The 24,346-nt window shown below is 41.3% G+C and overlaps 4 protein-coding genes across 5 annotated transcripts; all 4 read right to left on the bottom strand.

Moving 5' to 3' along the window:
* Positions 1 to 136: 136 nt before the first annotated feature.
* On the bottom strand, positions 137 to 4,278 carry LOC128451783 (rho-related GTP-binding protein RhoA-B). The gene is made up of 5 exons (XM_053435477.1): positions 4,160 to 4,278; positions 3,022 to 3,179; positions 1,709 to 1,829; positions 971 to 1,101; positions 137 to 884 (listed from the first exon to the last, which is right to left on the bottom strand). The coding sequence occupies exons 2-5, from the start codon at positions 3,175 to 3,177 to the stop codon at positions 711 to 713; spliced, it is 582 nt and encodes a 193-aa protein (XP_053291452.1). The 5' UTR covers positions 3,178 to 3,179; positions 4,160 to 4,278; the 3' UTR covers positions 137 to 710.
* A 3,838-nt stretch (positions 4,279 to 8,116) lies between these two features.
* On the bottom strand, positions 8,117 to 10,858 carry LOC128451725 (cytokine-inducible SH2-containing protein). Of its 2 annotated transcripts, none has more exons than XM_053435473.1 (3): positions 10,569 to 10,858; positions 9,672 to 9,860; positions 8,117 to 9,132 (listed from the first exon to the last, which is right to left on the bottom strand). In XM_053435473.1, exons 2-3 carry the CDS (start codon positions 9,808 to 9,810, stop codon positions 8,645 to 8,647), a joined length of 627 nt encoding a protein of 208 aa, XP_053291448.1. In that variant the 5' UTR covers positions 9,811 to 9,860; positions 10,569 to 10,858; the 3' UTR covers positions 8,117 to 8,644. The 2 variants fall into 2 exon arrangements, with proteins under 2 accessions (XP_053291448.1, XP_053291447.1); XM_053435472.1 differs by having other exon boundaries at positions 9,672 to 9,816.
* Positions 10,859 to 14,446: 3,588 nt separating this feature from the next.
* On the bottom strand, positions 14,447 to 18,208 carry LOC128451661 (twinfilin-2). The gene is made up of 9 exons (XM_053435468.1): positions 18,184 to 18,208; positions 17,324 to 17,401; positions 17,042 to 17,220; positions 16,323 to 16,418; positions 16,117 to 16,221; positions 15,653 to 15,778; positions 15,362 to 15,512; positions 14,743 to 14,864; positions 14,447 to 14,614 (listed from the first exon to the last, which is right to left on the bottom strand). The coding sequence occupies exons 1-9, from the start codon at positions 18,206 to 18,208 to the stop codon at positions 14,447 to 14,449; spliced, it is 1,050 nt and encodes a 349-aa protein (XP_053291443.1).
* A 1,823-nt stretch (positions 18,209 to 20,031) lies between these two features.
* On the bottom strand, positions 20,032 to 23,985 carry LOC128451629 (WD repeat-containing protein 82). The gene is made up of 9 exons (XM_053435465.1): positions 23,588 to 23,985; positions 23,072 to 23,172; positions 22,541 to 22,607; positions 21,941 to 22,040; positions 21,136 to 21,252; positions 20,869 to 21,024; positions 20,699 to 20,768; positions 20,468 to 20,610; positions 20,032 to 20,373 (listed from the first exon to the last, which is right to left on the bottom strand). Exons 1-9 carry the CDS (start codon positions 23,746 to 23,748, stop codon positions 20,341 to 20,343), a joined length of 948 nt encoding a protein of 315 aa, XP_053291440.1. The 5' UTR covers positions 23,749 to 23,985; the 3' UTR covers positions 20,032 to 20,340.
* Positions 23,986 to 24,346: the final 361 nt, after the last annotated feature.

Here is a 24,346-nt window from a genome sequence, read left to right as displayed (position 1 = left end):
TTGATAGACAGTCTCCAATTACATATGCATGGTTGTAACATCTTGCCTGCACCAATTTTCATTGTATTTCTGAGCTGGACCATAATTCATCAGGTGCCTATGTGTGGATGATTAAACAAACAAGTAATGCAAATAATCAAGATTGTTACAAAGAAATTTATTACACAAAACACTAAGTTTCCATTTGCGTTTTTCACAAAATGAGTTTCCAGTCTCATATTGTGCATGTGATCATACTGCACAAAGGATTCGTATATGAAGCGCACAGAATTTTCAACTTCATGTGTGCATCCGTTTGTTGGATTAATTAAAAGGACTAAGGGTCACAGTGTACAGGTACTTCACCCTAGTTGGCTGTGGAAACATTCCTCAGATCAGCAGGCGGGGCTTAAGCACTTAACTGTAGTTGGCAGATATGACACAGCAGCTCCCTTGGCTGACCTCTTTGATTACATGTCGATAAAGGAGGTGTCGGTTATGGCAAATTTACTAATTTTTAAGTACAAAAAAGTAGTTTTCCATTACCTCGAAATTGAATACTGACAGAACCTGACTACATTTGCTTAAGACAAAAAAAAGTAAAAGCATTACACCTTTAGTAAAAACTGGGGAGAACAGTCTTTTGTGTGGGTGTGTTTGGGGGGTGGGGGGGTAGGCTTGACCTAATGCTCCTTCTTTCCCCCAGTAGAAAGCAGTCCTCGTGCCCTTGTTTACAGTAGGACACATTTAGTGCTCTTCTTTCCCCGCCTGGCCTGTAGCGCAGCCCTGGTGGCCATCTCAAAGACTTCCCTCACGCCATCCTTTGTTTTTGCCGAACACTCCATGTATCCGAAGGCACTAATCCTGTTGGCCATGTCCCGACCATCCTCGGGTTTCACAGGTTCCTACAGAAAAGGTCAAGAGGAGTTTTAGGACACATTCATTCATCAGTTGGAGAGTGTTAATGTGTCTTTGAGCTCTACACTTTTACCTGCTTCATTTTGGCGAGCTCCCTCCGGGTGTGTTCATCGTTACGCAGGTCCTTTTTGTTTCCCACCAGTATAATGGGAACGTTAGGGCAGAAGTGTTTCACCTCAGGGGTCCACTTCTCAGGGATGTTCTCTGAATGATGGGACAAAAGACAACACCAGTCAGAGACACCACTAATGATTATTTTCAATAAACTTGGACTATTTTGTTAACAAAATCAATTTATTTGGCCTGTTTAACACTAAAAACTGTTCAAAACACCCATCATAATTTCAGAATAACTGCAGGTGTAGGCCCTTTTTTACCCTGAGCAAAAAACCTTGGCCACTAGATGGAGACATTGATTCACAATAGAGCAGGATGCAGTTTACTCATCAGTTATGTGGTAAATGCCTTGACAACCGAATACAGTTGTGAAGGGAGCTACATGATGTGACACAATCACTAGAGGAGGAGGGTACCACTATAATTCTCCATCGTACAACATGTCTGTCAAGGTTTTCTCTTCATGACTGATTCTTAACATGAAATCATTGGATCCTCGTTAAATCTCTAACTGGTCTCATCTGTTGTCTGGGTTTTCTACTCATTATTAAACGAGATTCTAATTAACCGAATCGATTTTCAAAGCATGGCAATGCTTCCTAATTTGTTTTTTCAGAATTTGATTTAATTCACAAGAAGAGCATAATGTGTCCTAAACATTAAACACACTATGGAGGTCTTTATTATTGCTTACCAAGACTGTCAGGACTGTCGATGGAGAAGCACATGAGAATGACATCAGTGTCCGGATAAGAAAGCGGACGCAGTCTGTCGTAGTCTTCTTGACCTGCTGTATCCCAGAGTGCTAATTCCACCTGTCACAAAACACAACAATAAATCAAACACACAAAACCAAATCTTTTGATCAGGATGTTATTGATCAACAGGTTTGACATTGAAAAGACATAATTATCTACACTACTAACTGGTATTAAGAAACCAACAGGGCATTTTCAGCTGTGGTTACTTTGCCTGAAGTAACTACAGACCATAACACTCCCTTAGTAATATGGTCTGTCCGTGCCTATGCAACCTTGTTATTAAGGACATCAGGATCTGGAAGAAGTTTCATAACTGAAATAAATATAGATAAGGATAAAACTTGCAAAATTATAAATCTATGTTGTTGTGGCTTATATTAAGTATTCATATTATCATTGAGACAAGTCCATCCCTTGATTTCTCACTGTGTAACGACTACTGTAGTTTGTAGCAGTAAAATGTAACTTTAAAGCCTTCGATATTTGGTGTCATCACAGATGAGTAGTGTGTAGTATGACACAAAAAATTAATATCTATAAAAGATCTATCCACTGCACTCTGGGATCATTTATAGGAAGTAATGTTATATCACACTATAGCTGATTTCAGACATGACCTCAGCAAAAGTGTATCTAGACATTTGGTTTTCAAATATGAAGAATGTAGCAGCAGATAGTCTGGGACAGACGTGTTCACAACGAAAGGGAAATGTCAGCACCTGAGTAGAGCACGCAGGAGGCAGTACACAACATGAGCTGCTTTCACACATGCCCCTAGCTCCGGGAATACAATGCATTTGTGAACGCAAATTTCTCTGCCACTCTCTGCCAGGCCCATTAGTATAAAGCTCAGAGAATCCAATGTAAGATCAAAGCAGGAGATCTTTTTCATTCTGAGATATTTTTATCTTTTTAGTTTGTTTTTTAAATTATGTTTTGCATCTGTCGTGTGTTAGAAATGTTATCAACATGCCCAGTAGCTCGCTGTGAATTTGGCTGACATTTTCCTACTGCTCTCTCACACGGGCTCACGGCAGTTTCCTGGAAGTTTTACTGGAGGCCTGGCAGGAAAAGTTCTGGATAGTGTGCAGATCAACTGACAAGAGTTCACTGCATGTCTGAAAGCAGTTTATGTTGCAGAGATAACTCATGATTCAAACACATGAGTTGAAAAATCCGATCTGTTGCTGTAATCATACTCAGGTGCCCGGTTACACAACACAGATTCTGGTCAAACAATTCTTACCTGTTTGCTGTCAACTTCAATGTCAGCAACGTAGTTCTCAAACACGGTGGGCACGTACACCTCTGGAAACTGGTCCTTGCTGAACACGATCAGCAGACAGGTCTTCCCACAGGCTCCATCTCCCACTATGACCAGCTTTTTCCTGATCGCTGCCATCGCTGCAGACAAGACACAGAAACCAACAAGGGTTACCACCAATGGTTACGACGCGAGAACACTTTATCTTTAACAACAGGGAGGGTCCTTTTTTATTGCATTCGGACATTATGCAACCACCTCCACAGCCCCGGTGAGAACCGATGAGCAGCAGTAACCTTCAGCTGTGTTGACACAACGCCGGAGTCGTCTGAAACCAACACCCGGGGCTAGCTATTTAGCATTCAGCGTCAGGACTGTTTACACTCCACCAGTCAGCTGTATAGTGTGTTCTATACAAGGGGGGACACGTGGACGTCATGAAAAGGCCCAGAGCTCACATGTCTTTGGTTGATTTGAGATGTTAAGTGGGAGTAGGAACCTTCTTCTACGATGATACATTTCCGCTCCAGTGTTTCTGACCCACCCCACAATCAAGCTCGACTAATTTCCCATCGAAACATTTCTCATTCACCACCATTATTTCCCCAACTACACGAACACTGGGATCAACACACTGACAGTGGATACAGACACACAGCTGAGAATCACTGCTGTGCCGACTGACCCAGATTTTAACGAGCAGGAACATCCTCTGTTTACAACAGACTTGGTGCTAGCTGGTGATGCTAACAGCTACCGTTAGCTGGAAACGCGGCTAACGCGCTAAGTTTAGGTCTTGATGAATCTCTTTGAATGTGATATCATGGATATGAGACACTTACAGTACGATGCACGTAACAACACAGCAGCGTTAGTGGCTCGCGTGTGACCACTCGGCAAAAGCCTCGCTTTTTCCTTTCACCCACAAACCGGTGCGGCTAGCTAGCTAGACTTAGCTAGCATAACGGAAGTCAATGCGACTTTATCGGTTCGTTAGCTTAGCTACCCAATATCGGAAGAAAATATAAGTTTACTGAATACATTTTACAATGGTGTTGCTTATTAAACTATTTGATGACCAAGTGAGGGTCCACTCTCCGTGTTAATGTTCAACTCTCACCTGCTGATGGTTTTAAAATGAATCCAAACGGTCTCCAAGTGGTGCTTGGTTGGCCTCCTCGCCGCGGCTGCTGGAGGAAGTGATTCAGGGGCGGGGAGAGGAAAACAGTGCCCCGCTGTACAAACAGTACAACAGCACAGAATAATAACAACAACAACAATACTACTGCTAATAATAATAATTATCACAATAATAATAACTATATCTGTTGTTATTATTATTGTTATTATTATTATCACACAACCTTACAAAGAAGTCCAACTCTTCAAAAAGTTCGCGAAAGCATAATAAACGTCTCACATTTTAGAATTATTTTGGTGCTATTATTGCTCAACAGATAAATGCAATAGAAATACAGTTTTATTATTTCTTTCATTGCATTATTAATTTATTATTGTTATTTGAATTGGTCTAATGTGGAAATAAGTCAAACAAATCAAGCTTTTGGGGATTCTGACTTCAACACCAAACGCAAAATTTGAGGTCAATCTAATAATAATATTGTAAACCTAAACATCCTCACAAAGGCAATTGTTGACCTTAACTCAGAAACCATTTTTCAACTCTTCATAAAGTATGTGTAGGTAATCTTCCGGCCACCATTGGGAATAGGCCATTTTGAGCCAGACCCATATGGGGGCACCATAAATTCCCAAAATATGTAACTCAAAACCAGCCCAACAGGTTGTCATCAAATGGTGTACACCCTCTTTAGCCAGGAATACACAAACTATGATGTTTCATATAAAGAGTAATCAATCTGTTATTTTATATCAAGCAACAGAAAATTTGCCCAGTACCTTCATGTGCAAATGCTTCACACAAAATATGATCTGAACTGGCCGGACAATATCTGGTGTGCAGCTTCCAGACATGGAGATACACATTCCTATCACAACTGAGAAAGATCAGACGTAAAACAACCAAAATAACCAAGGCTAATAAGGCTGTCGAATAATTGGAGAACTGTGCTTGAAATATTGTGCAGATACTTTTGAAATATTCACTTACTGAAGTACTGTACTAAAGTAAACATTTTTAAGTAACCATGGCATAGAATGTAAAAGAAGATGGACGACTCATCTGCACTTCCTCCTACTATCCAGACATGAAGCTAAAATATCTGGGACAGAAACGTTGTAATCTCCTGCATTTGGAACCAAGTCTGCGCAGTAGGGATCAGGGATGGAACCACAGTTTTGAGGTCTTGCAGATACATGTGCTCGACCAATCATCAGTCAGTCTCAGCTGTCAATCCTGACGTTTCACTAATTATTATTATTTTCCATCAATTAATTGATCAAAACCAAAGTTACCAGACACATTAACAAATATCAGTATGGTAAGAACTAACTAAACTGACACAAGAAATATTTGAGAAAGATGTGACGTGCATTTAACTTTTCAGTTTGGTCCATGTCCCATCAACTAACATGGAGAGGGTGGAATTTATGACATGTGACACAGCCAGCCACCAGTTTGTGATTGAGACAGTTTGGCTTCACCTTTGGGGAGATGGATAAATGGAACTAAATGAGCAGCTTGGCCCTGTTCCTCGCATTCTTTGTGCTCTGCATTATTTCAAGAGTGATACGAGGGCTCTGACTTTCTGTTTGCTCATTGATCGGTAATTTGATGACTGGGTCATCAGATAATAATAATAATAATATGTACCATGTAAGCACAACGGTCCTTTGTTTGCAAAAAAATGGTTTTGCTTTTCATGGAGGAAAAACCAGCAGTGTCACTAACAACATTAACAGCGGCTCTGTTCTGCTCAAGTGCCCCAATGAGACATGACAGAGAACCAGCAGGCACAATACCAGGAAAATGAAGCTGAGGCAGTTAAATGGAACTCAGCCGACATTAATCTCATTATTTATGCCTGTTCCTCTCCTGCTGTGACGTCAAAGTATCCTATGTAAAAAAAAGCCTTATTAACAAAGGAGCCCCCTCATCATGTCGGCTGATACTGTACATCAGGAAAACATGTTAAATAGGAAAACCATGGCTGATATTGTTCTTTAGTGCAGCTAATGAGCATAAGATTAGCATTAACAACATTCAGTGTACCAGGGTAGCTGACTGGTTTCTTATTTTGCCATGTGAGATATTTCTGCATAAATAGACCAAAATGTTATTCTTCCTCTACACTTCCTTTCAGGGGGACACTTTTAGTCCACATTAAGCCTTTTTCATTCCAGATGGAGATTGTAATGAGAAAAGGGTTCAGATAATGCTGCCGATTAAATAAACGCATACTGAGAAATGATTTAAACATTCCTAATGGGCTGAGGCAGAAACAGTCAGGGAGACTGTTTCTATTCTCAGTCGGTGCAGCAGTGTATTAATAACTACAGCTCTCACTCTAATCCAGATAAGAGGCTTTCTCAGCATTGCTCACTTCCACCTCGTGGAAACCAACTCAGGCATGTTTCCATGAAAACAGTCACATTGAAACTTCCCATTCATGTGTACGTTTGAGTGGCAGGTCAACGATGAGAACAAAAAACACTCGGGGGGGGAAAAAGAAAAAAAAGAGCTTTGCTTCTCTGAAATCGACAGGCATGTAGGATCCTCCTCTGAGAATAACACCAGTGTGTTGACATATGGCCACTACTACCTAAGAACAGTTTTCCACGAACAATTCAATTTCAATTCAATTTGATCTGTATAGCGCCAAATTATAGTAGACAGTATCTCAAGGCAGTTTACATAGACCTTAAGAATAATAGAGAAAGCCAACAGTCCCCACAATGAGCAAGCACTATGGCGATGTGCACAGAGAAAACTCCCTTAATAACTGGAAGAAACCTCCAGTAGAGCCAGACTCGGTGTGGGCGGCCATCTGCCTTCACCGGTTGGGGTGAGAAGAGAAAAATGGGGAGCAGAAGAGAGAGGGATGGAAAAGAGGTAGGAGAAGAGAGAGAGAGATATAGGGGGAGATTGGGAGAGAGACCAGGAAAAGCATCAGGTTTCCACTCTGACTAGTTGTTATAATGTAAGCAATACGCGTGAACAGCCTTTTGATCTTCATTCTGGTAATGTTATTGGAAGGAAGTGTGTTTCCTCTAATGGAGGATCTCTGTCATGGCTGCTGGTGCAGTGTGGGAACTTTGGCCGGCAACAGGACCATCAGCCAAGTACCTTCACATTCTTGCAGCAGCTCAGAAAATAGGCCGAGGAGCATGATGGACAGGACAAGATGGAAGCGGCTGGTTCTCGGTTAGGATGCCCGACTTAAGTACATCGCTAAAGTTAACTAGTCGCTCTAAGAAGTCTGGATTTTCATTAAGAAATCCAATCTAAAATCTGCCGGGTCGATCTTAGGTCAGATTGAGGTCATGGCGGGTGGAGGGAGCACAGTGAAGGAGGACGTGAGTGCAGACACACAGGAAGGCTGGTGCAATAGAGGAACTCTCATAGACAAAGTGATGAGGATGCAGACAGTATAGGAAGGGACAGACAACAGCTAACACACAGGTAGCAGGAGGAGGAACATACACGTGACATATGATTTTGTACAGGGAAAAAGGGCAGAATACCAGGGAGCAGATTATCGAAAAAGAAGTAGAAGTTCCAGTGGACATCAGGGACGACAGGTAGACAGGTGGGTCAGGAAACAGGAACTATATACGGGGCCTTCTAGTGGACAGAGGGAATATGATGGAAACCCCAACAGCATGTTCAAGCTACCCATTCATACCAGCAGTGAAAACACTCTGGATAACAAGAGGAAACATTTCTGAAATTGATTCTCAGAAATCCACAGGCCTGTTTGATCCTCTTCAGAGAAGAACCAGCTTGATAACCAGATGTCATTTAATTCTCGTCATCCTATGATCTTCATTCTGGTTGTGATTTTTTTTTTAAAGCTTGTATGTTTTTACTTCTAGTGATGGGAGATATCTGCTTTTTAAAAAGATACAGGACATGAAAGAAACGCAAAACACACACTATACTCCATCTCCTTTATTTGATCTTTTACAATGACTATGTCAGTGGACTCTGACCACATGTCAAGTAGTGTCAGCCTGACCTTACTTTATCCACAAGCAATATTCGATACACCAAGGGTAATCAATGTAGCCTATGATATCTCCATTCTTCTACATTTTGAATGGAAGAGGTTTATTAAGGGGACACAGCAGGGAACGTTACCCTCTGCTCCAAACTCTCATTTTAGGTAAAGCATGATCAGAATACCTGTTGTATCATGATGTCCATAACAGGAAAACAGCTGGGATGTAGGACAGGTTTAAAAGCTTTTTGAACATCTTACAGGAGAGTTTGTTTAGCTGTCGGGTTCACTCAGTTCATTAACAGTAAATAAACATTCCTTTTGCAAATTTAACGTTAAATGCGCACAGTGTTCTCCCTCTGGACTAGCCTCTGTACCCTGGGGTGTCACACTGTCCCTGAGTCACAGTGTGTGGTCGTGGAGTGTGGCCCTGATCCGCGTTCTAGTCTTTGTGACGGAGACCCTCATATGTGAAAGGGGTAGTCCTGCAGGTAGCGCAGCAGAGGCGTTGGGAGTGGCAGGTGTTCCGGACAGTTTGTGTGTCTGTTGATGGTGAGGCGTGCCAGGTGCTGCAGAGAGGGGAAGGCCTCTGGTTTGTGTAAAGGTTGCATCAGGTTTAAGGGGACTCCACTGGCAGGGTCAGGCTTTGCTTTGGGGGTAAAGTCATTGGATGCCTGGTCCTGTGGCGCGTGGCCCGAGCTCTTGTAGTGCTGTATGAGGGTAAGGACGTTCGGGAAGGACTGCAGGTGAGGCAGAGCAGGGGAGATGGAGTCCAGCCAGAAACAGCCCCTGCTGTACTCTATCCGTACACTGGTAGGTCCACAGCGCGTCTTCACTGACAGTGCCAGCACATACTGTGGGTGGCTGCTGTCCCGCACCAGGAACGTACCCTCAGACTTTGTCAGGAGAGCTTCCCGAGCATCACTCGCTGAGAGGGAACCCCAGTACCAGCCTGGAAAAAAAGAGGATTTAGATTTTTTATTTCCTTCGGAGAATATGGCCATTTGAAGTGTTCTAGTTAAGGTTAGGAAATTCCCACCAATTATTTCTAAATATTACCCCCAATGACAGAGGATGACAGAGGATGATCACACTCTTACTATCTCACTTATTATTCACTCACAATCTCTTTTAATCACAAAAGACATCACTCGGCTTCTTTAGCATCTCAATTACAAACCGAGCAGCTTCAAATAGTAAACACTGTGGCGATTCCCGTTAAGATAATCAGCACCTGGCAAAGCTCTTAAATGCATGATCATATTAACCCCAATAATCTTGTTGGCCATCACAAGGTAATGGGATTAGTAGACGCTATGTGTGGAGTACACACACAGCGTAAAAAAAAAACATGTAAATAACATTAGAATAAGAAGCACACACATAGTGTACAGCTGTATGGCTGTACAGGAAATAATTAGTCAATGCAAATGGCTGGATGTAGTATAAATAATAAATAAATGAAATGTGAAGTAAAAAGCAGTGAAGTACCTGAGGTCTGTAGATACTGGAAGGTGGTGGCGATGCAGCGGAGGTCCTCTGCTGGGTCCCAGCACAGAGGAGAGGGACGTGGGCAGCATGAGGCTTCTCGCTCCTCATGTTGAGAAATGGTCACTGCCCGGGCAACCATTTCTGACTGTTAGCATGCAGAGACGTCAAGATAATGTTCAGGTTGGGGCACTGACAAAATACACATTTCCATAAGAAGTCTGAAATTAGATTCTTGTGCAACATAACACTGTTTTATGCTCCAAACTATCTCTTGCAAATAATGAAAATTGTAAAAACTATAGTCGGTAACTAAACGTATGTTTTGGGTTGCACTTCAGATTGAGAGCATCATATTTGTTTTGACCAAAATGAGCCAACAAGCATAAAACAGAACAAAAAGAAAAGACAAATTAAAACAAACAAACAAATCAAACAAAAAACTACACATAGGATAAATACATAACAAACTACTACTAGTAATAATAACTACAGTGAAATAATGAAATGAATAGCTCAATTATTAGGTTTGTATAGATACATTTCAACACATTACTTGATAATTACTCAGGTACATGGTTGTTTTCCATCATATTTATATTAGGATGACATATAGAAATTGTTTGAATAAATCTTATTTACAATCACCACGGATAAATAGATATTAATGCAATTTGTTTGTTTGTATATTTATCTGACTGTATCCAGCAAATCAGCTACTCTGAACTCAAGAACTAATTGAACGTAATATTACATATACATGCACATGTACATGCACAATACATGTACTGGCATATAAAACAGGTCCTACATATAAATAATAATAACAACAACAATAATGAGAAATACAACATCACACACATTACAATGAGAGCTCCATTATGTTTAAAATGATCTTACCTTAAATCAAAGACAACCATATGGAATGTGAGAAGATTTATAAACAGTCCAGAGAATAATCCATCAAAATGTCAAAAATCAGATATCATAGACTGACTCACTCCGATTGAGGCGACACTGAACAATACTGTAGAGAATATATCGTCTGAGAGTGTGTGAGCTGTAAGTCAAAGTGTTTGTGTGTGTGTGTGTGTTTGTGTGTGTGTGTGTGTGAGTGCTCTGTATTCAGTGAACTGCAGGACAGACAACAGCTCGGCTCAGTCTGAACTCACTCAGCTTCCAGGAATCTGATTCTGAGAAAGGTTTTGTGTGACAGCGCCCGCAGTGACACTCTGCAGCTCTGAGCCCCGTCACACAAACACACTGTGTGCACACACCACTTCCTGTTCGCCCTTCAAAAATAAAACGCACTGCACTTCATCTCAAAACACTGTAGATCTGTGAATTTTTTTTAAAGAAAGCCCCTATTCTTTGTTTTTAGGGCCTTGGATGTTTCAAGTAGAGCCCATTTGCAGCTCCACCTATAACCTAATCTGGAGTCTCTGAATTGTTCTAGTTATTTAAATTTTGCAAATTTAATGTGTTCACGACATAGTGTCTGAGGTAATTGCATAGTGAAATGAAAGGATCATTTTGAAGTGAGAAATTACAGAAATAGGACCTGCAATAACCGTTTCTGTCAGCATGGCACATAATAAGCGTTTTAGATTATGAAACATATACACGATTGTGTTATAGACTATATTATGACAGTTTTTATAATTCATTTCATAATATATTAATACAATAAATAAAAATAAAAATATTCATTCATTAGTTGTGCACTATCACCTGCATGTGAAACGTGAACAAGTGGAGGAATGCACTTGTTTATATTTTACAGAAGCAGCTACGTCAAAGCCATATATCATTGTTTGTTGTTGATTTGTAATATAAATCTATTTACCTCGACTGCTAACGTTTGCAAACTGAGCTACAAGAGACTGGAGTCAAATTCGTTCTATGCATAAACATGTGCATGCAGATGAGTTTTTTATTTTTACAGTCAATTCTCTGGGTCTCTGTAAAAAACGCACCAAAGCCTCTAAAAAGCTGCTTTACCGCTTTAATTGTCACCTCCACCACCTGTTGTTCTTTTTAATGACAGTTTTTAGTCTTTTATGCTGAAAGAGTAGAGCAGAGCTTCCGGTGCTCTTAGTGCCGTTACCTTGATGCAGCTGCAGGCAGCAACTTGTGTAATGCTGGATCCACGTTCAGTGGAGTGGAAATACAGTTTTACAACCATACACTGTATATATGTATAATATAATGTCATTTATACGTTTTCAAAATTATAACCACAGGATCTCTGGCTTTCTGACTCTCTGTCTTTGTGTCTTTTTTTTGGCAGACACACATTTGCTCTATATCTCACACACTCCATCCATTCATCCATTCATTCCCTCCAGGATCCACAGCTTGTTCTTAACACAAACTTCTCAGCCTGTGGAGATTTATGTAGCAAATGGCGTATTTTTCCTCCCTATTTTTTCTTCTCTTGTTATTTTCTAGGAATTCCACTGAGCTGTGCCATGTCAGAAAACCGGTATGTCTTCAAAAAGTCAAGGCTAACAATCTCCCGCCCACGCCACAGTTCCCATGTACAGAGATAATGACCACATGAAAACTGCCTTTCAGTACTGTGCCGCGTTTCCAGGAAAAAAAAAGTTCACATCAAGCGTCTTTCCCGTGAGCAGTGAGAGCAGCAGAATGCACAGCTGAATGCTTCTGGGTAGAGCGGCTTCCTGGAAAACACACACAGCAAATGACCTCTACTACTGAGCAGTGATCCCTGATGCTGTTGAAGGCCTACTTAGAATATATGGGACTATAGAACAACACACATGTACACTGACACGCACAGTGAGAGAGCAACCAGGGCACAAACACGAGGAAATAAAGAAAATATTTTATTGTGGCTCCATGTAAAGCAACAGCCGTCACCTGGATGTAGTTAAATCTTGACTGTGTGACTGCAGGCCACTGTGTAATATGTGATTTGGATGAATTTTCATGATGTGAAATGCAACGAGCAATCCACCTTTAAACAGAAATTTCATAGCCATTCCCAGTGATCTTTAGAAACTGTATTAATACTAGAGATCAAACAAAGAAGAAGAGCAGAAGGGGACGTTGCGGTCAACTTTGAGACAAATTGGCAAATGCAAAATAAATCCAGGAAATAAAAAGCATTTTATTCCTTCAAGTTTTCCTCTGAAATCTCTACCAGTCGCCTGATAAGACTCCAGAAAATCACTGCTCAATTCCAAGAATGAGACTGACGCACCACCCTCGGCTCAAACGACACCTTGTGTTTCTTACATTTCAGAAGTTGTGCTGATTCATCTGGAAGCATTTGAAGAGCTTTTTCTTCCCCTTTGGACAGAGTCAAACTCGCTGCTATTCATCATCATAATATATATGTTGTGTATTAGCTTGTTGATGTTCTTTATTGAAGTTAGATTTATGTTTACAGGCATGTTACATTCCAATCTAAAACTCATATAAGATGTTCTAGATGCTGTTTGCTTCCTTATATAAACATTGCCCTAAGATTCTGACATATATTAGTATCTTTATAAATGGGGATCTTGACCAGAAGTGAAATGAAGTCGTGAACACTGTCCATCGCCCACACAGCAAGACGGTTCCTGCTTTTATTCCTAGTTCTTTGGAGTTTGCATGTTCTCCCAGTATCTGTGTGGGTTTCCTCCGGTTACTTGGGCTTCCACCCACAAAGGTCATAGGTCAGGCTGGGGTTAGGGTAAATGAGGACTCTTAAGTTGTTTGTCTCTGTATGTCAGCCCTGCGAATCACTGGCGACTTACACCACCACTACTCTGAAGCAGGCTCACCAGAGACTTTTCTTTTCAGACGATTAAAAAAAACGTGTTGTTTCAAGCAGAGGCTTGATGCATTTATATATCGTGCAGCAGTGGAGAGAGCCACCTTACCGTTGGATTCACTGTCTGGTTTGGGAATGTGTCAGCAGAGGAGAGAGACGATTGAACAAGGTGTTGCAAAGTGCGCTAGAGGAAAACTACAAGGCCAGATTACAAAGGAAAGGGCTAAAGACCCATCCCACCCAGATAACAAGCTTTTACATTTTCTCCCTTTTTATAGGAGATAGCCAGTGTCTTATCTATAAGTCTTTTACATTGAGGTTTTATTTATTTGAACATTGGTTTTAGGATTTATGATTCCGTTCTTTGTAAGGGCTCAGATTTTATTACATGTGCTAAGACAAATTCCAATCGATAAATCAGAATCAAGGTAAAGTTAAGTTGTCCAGGGTGTTCCCCCCCTTCTCGCCTAATATCAGCTGTGATTGGTTCCAACTCCCCCAAAAGTCTCAATCTTAAGTTGAGTAAATGATGGATAGATGGATTTCAAAAAGATTTGGCCTAACAGCAGGAGTTTTACGCAGCTGACCAACACACTGATTCACCAGATGTAAGAAGATTAACATGACTCTAGATTTTTACCTCTAATCTGCTGCACCTTCCTTAACGTGTCGTTACTTCCTCATGACTTTGTTTCCATATAAACTGGGATTCTAACTAAAATACGTCAGCTAATCACCCTCCATCACCCTGAAAGTTGACTTCTCATTCAGTTTTCACAAAACAGCTCCTTGAATCTAGTATCTTGGCTTTAATTTCACAAAAATATTCACATTTTCACATTTCTGCTTCACGGTGGATCTATCTTTGGGTGCGTGTGTCCTTGAGTAAAAATAAAGAAGGAATGGCTAGAAGTTAAACGGTCAAATAACAAGTCAATTCATACATATCGGGTATCGGTTTTCTTCTTGTTTATATTATGTGTGTGTACAGCATCTAACTTTCTTCGCCGTTCTCCCCCGCGCCCTTGATGAGGCGTTTGTTGCCCCTCTTGCCTCCTGGTCCACGCGGCTTGGCAAAGGCCTGCTTTAAGGTGTGCTCCATCGGGTGCACCTCCTCGTACAGGAAGTCTTCTGTCAGACCATCGCCACTGTCTATCTCCATCTACACACAGACACACAGACACACACACACACACACACACACACACACACACACACACATTTGTTTCATAAGTTAGACTCTTCAGCAGTTGGAAGCTTTGGTCCTTACACAATAAGTGGGTCATGTACCTTTTTGGTGACCTCCAGCTGGTAGTCTCTCTCCACCTCGTCCAGTAGCCTGTTCTTACAGCTGGAGTACAACATCCTCTCCTTGATACTGCAGGTGTAGCCAGGCATCGAATATATGAACACTGGAGGAGTGCATGAAGTGGTCAGTTGATATATGTTGCTTCACTGGATCAGTTATAATAGTGTCTGCTGTTCAAGCTCCTTGGACAAAGACACAAGAACCTGATGCGGTGTCACTTAATCTTTCAACCAAATAGAAGTAGTAGACATATGGACACTAGACAGATTGATGTCATGTCTATTGTTATGGCTGACACTTTTACACACCCTCCCGATGAGAAGCAACAGTAGCATTCATTTGAACTTGCAAGCTGCCGCGCTCGCCTGCTACGCTCATTCTGAAGATAAGATAATATAAAATATAGAAAAAGTAAAAGTAAAGAATAAAGAATTAAGTCTAAAATACAAGTGAAGATAAAAACAATTTGTAAAAAGAATAAAATGAAGTGTATACCGAGTAATGGATGACCAGTGCCTATCAGTATATATCAATAGAAATGAGAGTAAGATAAGCAAAGTTACTGTGACTTGTCACATCTGGGCGAGAGTGTGTACTGACCCAGCGCCTCCTGCAGCTGACCCTGGTGGGAATGTTTGAAGATGAAGAAGTGGTATCTGGGTGAATCTGTGGGGATCCTGTAGGGAAGATCGTGGGTCTCTGTGGGTTTGGTGTGAACCAGCTCGATGGTCTCTCGCTCTACGTCCAGTCTCTGAGACACAACGGGCACAACAAAGCTCTGGGGTCAAGTAATGCACCGTTGATTTTGCTGAGTTTTAACCAACAAGCACTGGAATAAGTTGCATGCTGTTCACTTTAACAGTAATAAAATATTTGTTAGTGTGAGCTCACCAGTTGTATGTAATTGATGCGTTTCTGCTTGAGTTGCTGCAGAGCTCGTTTGGCCTCTTCTTGCAACGGGAATGCGAGGCCCTGAAGAGCCTGTGCCCTTTTGTCTAAGCCAAATTCCATTGTAACCTGCACAATTAAACAAATACAAATAAAATAACATGACTGCTTCAAAAGAAAATGTATGTACAGGTACGAGACAAGACGCACCTTGGCTCGTGGGGTTGGATTCCCGGTTCGTCTACGTTCATCCTGTGGACAGAAGAGACAGTTTTAAAAACTGTCCAACGCTTTCTTCTTCATGTGCACACTTGAATTTATATCAGAAGGAAAATCTACATACCCATACAACTTTATCCTACAAGAAAAAAAAAAACGTTGAAGCAATCAGGATGAATACAAAAGATTCTGCATGTATAACATACTAATTATCTTTATTCAAACATATAATATTGTCTTAACTGTACCTCTGTGAATTTAATTTGTTGCAGTTCCTGCTCGGCAGCTGTGAGAGGAGCTGGGGAGGAGCAGGACGACATGTGACGCAGGTATCCCTGGAAGCACACGTCCTCCTGCAAACACAGACAGACCCCAGGACAACAGGGGGCTGAGGTACAGTGTCTGTTAAAGAAGATTCATGGATGAGTGGTCAAACCTGAACAGTTTCACTGACCTCGACTGTGCCAAACATTTCATCTTTGATGTGACCTCCTCCGAACTCCTTCTTCAGTGTGGCACGGGTCGCTGCATACATCATCTTCTGCCTCACCTGGAGGACGGCACAGCAGACAGGAGGACAGAATGAACTCCAGACATAGTCTTTATTTCTTGATTGAATACAAAATTGCCCTTCAATTGTACAGACAAGATATAAGATATAATGTGAATTCTATTCTTAAATATCTTATTTCTTCTTGGCTCTAATCCCAGTTTGTCTGCAGCCTCTCTGAGTGAGTTTTGCTTGGTCTCTCTCTGTGGTCTTTCTCCCACAGTAAAAAGATATGCAGATTGGGGATGGACTCATTTAAGTCTCTACTTTACTATAAATGTGCATGTGAGTGTAAAAGGCTGTTTTTCTCTGTATCATGCTATACGCTAATGATCTGTACCCCACCTCTCACCCAATGCCTCTACGATTGGCTACAGCTCGACCCTCAGGATAGATAGAATATATATCATAGATAGAAGGATGGAAGGATGGAAGGATGGAAGAATGGAGGGATGGAGGGATGGAAGTATGGAGGGATGGATGGATGATCTTATTTGTGTTTGTTTAAGTGTTTTAAAAAAAAACTAGATTTAATCTCATTCCAGGTTTACAGTAACTTTGCATTGTTTGGAATGACTACATTCATCAACCATGACATGTGGATCAGCATCTCCTTAACTTACTGCTGATTGGTCAGGTGACCAGGCAATGAAGACCCACTGGTATCCCTGTGCATTCTGGGAGTCCAGACGATAGAGGATGTAGCAGGGCTCCCGAGGCGGGAGGAGAGGAAGCAGGCACTGGTCATAGTCTCTGTCCCAGCTGGATGCCGGCTCTCTGAATGAATCTAGCACCAACTCCTCTGCAGACAGAACATATGTGCATCAGTAAACTCACCTCAGGATTAGAATGAGAAAGGAGAAAAACTTAAAATATTCTAGTATGAGTAAATATCTCATGTTTACCATTTCTGATGACAATCTTCATGATTCTGATGGCACCTCCCTTCGCCCCGGCCAGAAACTGTCTCAGCTCAGATGTTGCTTGAGTAACCAGATATAAGGCAGACAAGTCAAAACTGAGGTTGGGGGGGGGGTTTGAAGCAAGTGAGTCAGAGTTAGGTAAGTAAGAACCTGAGCCTCCACCTCAGGGAGAACATTTGATCCACTGCCAGGGACTCACGCCATCACCTCAAGTGACTCAGATGGACCCACAAATGCACGAAATGACCAGAGAAATGTGAGTTTGACTGATGACACATCCTCCTCATCCCCCGGCTTCAGGCTGTCAAAGGGAAGTTTGATGCTGAAAACTAGATTTAACCATTTGTTGAGCCCCACCCCCCAGCCCCCCTCCTCTCTCACCATGGTTACCAAACAGAGCTGTCTCATAAATGATGTAAGAACGGGTGAGGAAGGAGAGAGAGAGAGAGAGAAATGCTTCCGCCAACCTGTCCCCCTACGCTCCAATTACCAAATGCAATAACACACATCCATGTATATACGTTGCTCTAAGTGATAAATATCACAATTACTGGCATCACAACACAGATCACAGACACATTAACTCAGAACCAGACCTGTGATCTCTGAGACGTGTGAATTTTACAGCCCACGATTATTTTTATTAACAGCATTTAAATGAAAAAAACGAGGTTAGGTATGAAATATCATTAATGAGACTAAGAGGTAAAAAAGAAAATAAATGGGGGGAAAAAAGGAATTAGACTAAATTTAGAACCAATTAAGGGACGACTTAATTGACTGGGTTGTTTTTCTTTAAGGATATTGAAATAATTAAGGATATTTAAAAAAGTTTTGCCTACCGTTAATTCCAGTTTGGTGGGACATCTTGTCGCCGTCACCTCTGCCGTCACACTGCTCTCGTGCAACAAGGACCAGGTCCAGGTCTGTGTGTGTCCTCTCTCCTGGTGTCTGCTCGGCAGGTAGGCTGCCTCTCCACTGATGGCAGACAGACGGACCCAGGCACACCAGTGACATTAACGCCTGGAGGGTGACTCGGGAGATTCCTAACACTTGAAATACAATCTGCGGAACCGTGGCTGATGAGTAATAACCCCGCCTGTCAGTGGATATGCCACCCTAACCGCTGATCTAAAACTCTTTGCGTATCGATGACCTGCAACTTTGAAAAGTCTCGGTGGGGGGGGCCTCTCCCCGGTCACACACCGTCCTGTCCTGTTGTGCGAGGGGCCCGCCGAGCTGTGGACGAATCCACTGCTCGTGACATCAGCGCAGGGTTTTCAGATGCTGCCAGGGGGACACACGGAATGACAGTTTATCACGGAGGCCGCAGCAGATACAACCGCATGATCTCAAATTCCAGCCGCGGAAATGTGACACCAAGGCAGAATCTGGCCCCTGAATTCAACATTGGTACCAGGGAACAAGAGCGGCGTTGAAGCTCAGGACATGTTGTGCATAGGGATAGAACGTGTTAATATTGACAGCTGATGAAGAGGAGGGAGAGAGGCAGGACACATTTAAACACTGTTCAACTGAAAGTGTAGGAGAAGAGCTGCAGGTGTGTCAACAGGATGAAGATGGCTCCTAAATGCCAGTTCAAATAAATCCATCACTGACACACTAGCAAAGTCACTGAGATCCACACACAGGTTTGTGAAGATTTCCTTATTAGGCCTTTGCATTGACTTCCATTCATTATGGACAGCCTAACTAAAACCTTATCCCTAACATTAACCTTGACCACAACTCACACCTTACACCACTAACCTTAAACAGGACCGCTGGAATGAAACTTCGCCACATTAGGTCCACTGGTCCTGGTCAAGGCCACAAGGTCAGTGTTTACACAGCAATGAGAATGAGTGTGACAAGTTAAATAGTTGTCAACAATCTTAAAGACAAGAGCTTAATCTATTAGATGCCCCCCCCCCCCCACACACACACAGGTTGGTGAGAGAAAGATAAGTGTGCACCTGTGAGGTTACCTGTGATGGGATCATCCATTATTCACTCTGTGGTGAGCACACAACCCAAGCATCTATACATTATTCAGCAGAGCCCCCCCCCCCCCACCTGATGCAGGAAGACACACTTGTGTGATCAAATAAAATAGCAAAAAAAGACAACACCCACTCATCAAAATGATTAACGATGCCTGTGTTTCTCTCTCACACTTGCACGTGTGTTCACAGATTGGTTTTCCAACTGAGTTTGTTGAGTGAGATGACATGAGCGATGGGTTGTTGTTGTGGAAGCAGCAATATACCAGTCAACAGAAATGAATGAGCAACTATATCTTGATTAAAGAGACATGGACAGAGATATATATATATATAGATATATATATAGATATATCCTCCTCTTGTAATAAAAGCTTTTGGCTGCATTTTCTCTTTTGTAAATTGTTAATTTAATGTCTAAATGTACAGTGTTTATGTTCGCTCCTTGTCACACAGCAATAAATCAGGTCTCCCTTGTTTATTAAATGCTCTGGATGAAAATTGTTATCTTTATGGAAATAATGCATTGCTTTTATACTGTATTATTATATTATATTACATTTTATAAACCAAACTATTTATCAAAAATAAACAGTTATTGTCAGATTATTGATAATAAAAGTATATAACTGCGTATCCAGGTTTCACCTATTAACACATATTGTTTTAATCGAAAACAAGTTATCATTAATATCAAAATGTTTAATGATAAAAACACATAAAATGGTTCACATACATTATGCAAGTCACACCATGACAAATGGTTAACAAATTTCAATTTGGATTCTATAAAAACAATAAAAAATTGACAGAAAAAATATTTTTCAGTTGCAGTAGCATAATTTTTTTAAATACTGTAAAATACTTATGATAAAATGTTTAACAATACCAATATACTATTACACCAGTGTTCTTATTGTGACAAAATACACATGAAGGTATTCCTGCTTCACTTCCTGATGGCCATGTGTTGCACCGTACGAGGATCCACTCTCTCTACAAGTCGTCAATGCACGGAAGCCAAAAGTTCTGTTGAAAGAACAAGAGGAGAAAATATAAATGATGACTCTGTTCATCACTGTTTGTTCAGCAGTGGCTGATTTAGTGCATTCGATCATCTCACCATGCTTGTGCAGGCGCTGGCAAACGTCATGTATCTGGGGTTAAACTGCAGCGTGTTGATGGGTCCTGGATGTTTCCCATCCAGCACGGCCACCTTCATCCCGCTCTCAGTGCTCCAAACGTGGACTCTCCCGTCCTCTGAGCCTGCACAGCAAGACGGGGTTACACAAGATCAGGGAAGAGATCTCACAGGAGGGTCGATCAAATATAAAGCGTCGGAATACTAGCTCACCGATCATAACAAACTGTGAGTCTGGAGTGAAGCAAGCCTCCAGGGAGATGCCCCTACTGTTGTTGTAGCCCTTCAAATGAGCAGAGACAGAGAAACCCTCAGTAACTGTAAACAGGTGCGATTCAATAGATTTGTGCGTGAGTGATTAAATGACTGTGTGTGTCTCTTACAGAAAAATTGTGCAGCACAGATCCATTGAATGCATTGACAACACGAATCATCCCTCCGTTTGTCGAGATGAGAATCTGTTTCCCATCGTTACTGAACTTGAGTCCCGTCCAGTCACAGACGCGATTAAACCTCGACTCAAAGGAGGCGAATGGACCCTTTCAACAGGGAGATATAAGGTGTTATAGACATGACATAATACAGCAGCCGTACAAAGGGCTCCCGAACTCAAAGACACAAAACGTGAACACGATGAATTTTCATTTTACCTTGTCGAAAGCACGAAGGTCGTAAAGTTTAATTGCCTGGGATTCCACCCCTGCGGCAAATATCAGCCCATCAGGGTCGAAGGAACAAACAGGTTTCCCCAGTGGATTCGTCAAACCCTGAAAGACAGACACACAAATAACTAGAAAGGTATTCAGTAAAGTGCATACCTCTGACAAGGCCCAACAGTCCACTTAAACTTAATCTTACACCAAGTAATACACACTCATACATATCAGTTCCTTAAATGGGCCTTATCAAGACCAATGAACGGTTCCCTGGGTAAATGGTAAAAATGTTGAAAAAGGTCCTCTCTTGCAAAGTATAAGAAAGTTTCAAGGAAAGACAAAACAACCAACAAACACACTGCCCGGGGTGGAAACATACGCTCTGTGCCGGAGGTAATTCAGAGAAAAGGTGAAAAGTTAAGACAGAAAATATATAAATAATACCTGCATATTTCAGCCAAATTAATTTTTGACTTGTGTTTGTGCCCTACACTTTACATATAGAGTTTAATTTAATATATTGTGCTTTAGCTGCTGTAGTTTGGTACAGTTTTCCATCTGAGAGGGCGGGTCCATATTCCTACAGCAGTTCTGGGGACACCCAGTGGACGCAGGACAAATGCTTATTAATATCAAGAGGGTTTTGCCTGCTGTTGACATAAAGCAGCGTGATGTGCAGTAATTTCTGAAGTTCTGCTTTAATGCTCTAACACCTAAAGCAGTGGGTGAACAAATCGAAGTCAGTGCCCACAGAGAGCAGAGGAAGGGTCATTTTCAAACCTGTTCACAGAAAAATCACCTGACAGTTTTGAGAGCGCAGGTCCCAGATCCGGATCGTCTTATCCAGTGAGCCCGAGATAAACGTATCATCCACGGGAGACATGGAGAGCGCAATAACCCTGGAACCAATATGTGGTAAACAATCATTTTAGATGCGGTTAACTGCAGCAAGGAAGAGAACAGATAGCATGAAGTCCAAGTTAATGGCACCTGTGGAGAACTGGTTGCTATGTCAGAGGGAGACATGTTCACACTGATCAGGATTATAGTTTACCATTACGACTCCTCTTTTGTCTATGTATTCAAGTGTAATTGTGAAGATACACTTGTCAGCATAGTAGGATAAGATATGGATAGTTGATAGATTAGAAGATGTACTTTACTCATAAATGTATAACAGTATTACACAATATTAAAATAGGATATTTAGCTTCTTGGTTTGATCTGGTTAGGACCTCTAGACCTTACATACTTTCCAGTTTACACTATGCAGGAGAACCAAAATGTTTGCAGGTCTTCTGTTAGTTTTTGTCTACCCATCACATGACAAGGGTCATGCATACTTTATGCTTATGTAGCCTCTTTCTTAGTGGTTGTCCAGGTGGTCACATACACTCACCTTGCAGTGTGTCCGGGGAAATAGCGGATGTACTTGTTGTCACTCAGAGACAGGTATCGTATGGTATCTGCACGGCACAAAACATCTTCATTCACCAACACTAAAACATGTACTTTAAGTATATTTCTCATCTTGGTATTTGGTGCTTGTGTACCAACAGCTGGCTATCGCGAGTCCCAAGGAAGTTATGATTTCATCCCTGTCCACTTGCTTGTTTGTCAGAAGGATTACAATTTCCATAAAAGTTTGTGTAGGGGTGTGGGCGTGACCCAAGTAAGAACCCATTTAATTTTGGTCTGGGCAAATGTCAAGATTTAGCTTTTCTGCATTTTGGTTGATTTCTCAAAAAATACATCTTGGATCTTGATGGAAAAAAAAATCTGACATGTTTAGGGGACTGATGTTTATGAGTGTGCACCATATAGGGTATGTCCCAATACAAATCTGGATCAAGTGGATTTAAGTGTTTCATAAAAGGGGCTGTTAGGCCTTGGCAGAAGTTTGAGCTCTACTTAGTGTCATTCTAGTTACCATCTAGTTTGTTGGAGCTGTAGACCACCGTCTGTGTATCTCCATGTGTGTAGCGGATGAGGTCCACTCCATACTTCTTGCTGAACAGAGTACGTTTGGGTCTGAAAAAGAGAGAATACAATGTTTAAATCAGTCACTGTTATGATCACATGAGAGCACAGGGAACATCCTGCACACCCCCGTTCATAATGTTTTTAGTATTTAGATATAGAAGCCCCATTCTAAGGTAAAGAAAACAAAAACTCATACAATTTAGTTGATTACAGACTAAAAACAACACCGAATTGAAAGACATTTATTTAAAATCTGAAAAGCTTGCTTCAAAACTATTTACGAGCAGAATAAGAGAGGTAGATCTATTAAAATAGGTAGAATGACATAAAATGGAAAAATCTGTTTTAAAAACGACTTGAAGTTAAAAATGATACAAATAAAATTTATAGAAATGTGTAAAATAAATAGCTAAAAAAACAATGGTGGTATTGACTTTGTTTTTATAATATGATAAATACTAACTTTCCCTCCTGGATGTCATACAACACGATGCAGTCGTCGTCGCTGCTGGATATCGCATGCTGTCCATTCGGACTGAAGTCCACACAGTTGACTTTCTGGGAGTTTTCTCTGTAGGTCCGGGCCACTCTGAAGCTCCGCAACACACCGTCTGTGATCTTCATGTCTGCTGCGGCTCAGAAACATCAACACGGCCCTTAAACCACGACCCGCACGGGGCCTCTGTTCTGATCTACTGGAGCCTGGGAGTCATTTCTGCTGTTTGTCTGCTACTGTTCTCCCGGGGCCACGACGCGAGGTCAGTGCTTATGTTTTCATTCAGACATTAAAAAACAGTCATATTTCATTGTGTAAACAACAAGCGGCCATGTTGCTGCAACCCGGAATTCTTCTTCTTCTTCTTTCCGGCAGACTAGGCACCATTTAGTGCATTGCTGCCTCCCACCGGTAGAGAATTATCAATACAGATTATGCCATCAGTTTATATCTTTCTAAATCAATTAAGCAATAACTACAACATTATTGAATGACACATCCTACACATAGGCCATATGTCAAATCTGTCAAGTTTAGTATATGTAAAGATAAGTTTTGTGTAAAGTTATATATATATTTATGTATATTTTTCTGTCAAATTCAATAGTGAGTGAAATACAATATCAAAACAATGATTTACTTGTGGAACTAAATATTTGTTCAACATTTCATTAGTGTGGCTTTATTCAAAGTTCATAATAACAATTTCGTTATGTGTTCTTGTAT

Source organism: Pleuronectes platessa, chromosome 2, assembly GCF_947347685.1.
Source record: "Pleuronectes platessa chromosome 2, fPlePla1.1, whole genome shotgun sequence".
NCBI lineage: Eukaryota > Metazoa > Chordata > Actinopteri > Pleuronectiformes > Pleuronectidae > Pleuronectes > Pleuronectes platessa.
The sequence above is the reverse complement of the archived record's forward strand: the minus strand, read 5'-3'. Positions and strand labels throughout refer to the sequence as shown.

What these genes read in the sequence shown, in the direction of transcription:
- LOC128451783 (XM_053435477.1), bottom strand. Translation starts at nt 3,177, where the DNA reads ATGGCAGCGATCAGGAAAAAGCTGGTCATAGTGGGAGATGGAGCCTGT. An exon ending in CGACAGTCCTGACAGTCTTG is followed by an intron (nt 1,102 to 1,708) that starts GTAAGCAATAAT and finishes CCCATCATTCAG; the next exon opens with AGAACATCCCTGAGAAGTGG. An exon ending in AGCTCGCCAAAATGAAGCAG is followed by an intron (nt 885 to 970) that starts GTAAAAGTGTAG and finishes CCTTTTCTGTAG; the next exon opens with GAACCTGTGAAACCCGAGGA.
- LOC128451725 (XM_053435473.1), bottom strand. Translation starts at nt 9,810, where the DNA reads ATGGTTGCCCGGGCAGTGACCATTTCTCAACATGAGGAGCGAGAAGCC. An exon ending in CCAGTATCTACAGACCTCAG is followed by an intron (nt 9,133 to 9,671) that starts GTACTTCACTGC and finishes CTTTTTTTCCAG; the next exon opens with GCTGGTACTGGGGTTCCCTC.
- LOC128451661 (XM_053435468.1), bottom strand. Translation starts at nt 18,208, where the DNA reads ATGTCCCACCAAACTGGAATTAACG. An exon ending in AACAAATTAAATTCACAGAG is followed by an intron (nt 15,779 to 16,116) that starts GTACAGTTAAGA and finishes TTAATTGTGCAG; the next exon opens with GTTACAATGGAATTTGGCTT. An exon ending in GCATCAATTACATACAACTG is followed by an intron (nt 15,513 to 15,652) that starts GTGAGCTCACAC and finishes GTTGTGTCTCAG; the next exon opens with AGACTGGACGTAGAGCGAGA.
- LOC128451629 (XM_053435465.1), bottom strand. Translation starts at nt 23,748, where the DNA reads ATGAAGATCACAGACGGTGTGTTGCGGAGCTTCAGAGTGGCCCGGACC. An exon ending in CAGCTCCAACAAACTAGATG is followed by an intron (nt 22,608 to 23,071) that starts GTAACTAGAATG and finishes TGTGCCGTGCAG; the next exon opens with ATACCATACGATACCTGTCT. An exon ending in CCAGCGCCTGCACAAGCATG is followed by an intron (nt 20,374 to 20,467) that starts GTGAGATGATCG and finishes TTCTTTCAACAG; the next exon opens with AACTTTTGGCTTCCGTGCAT.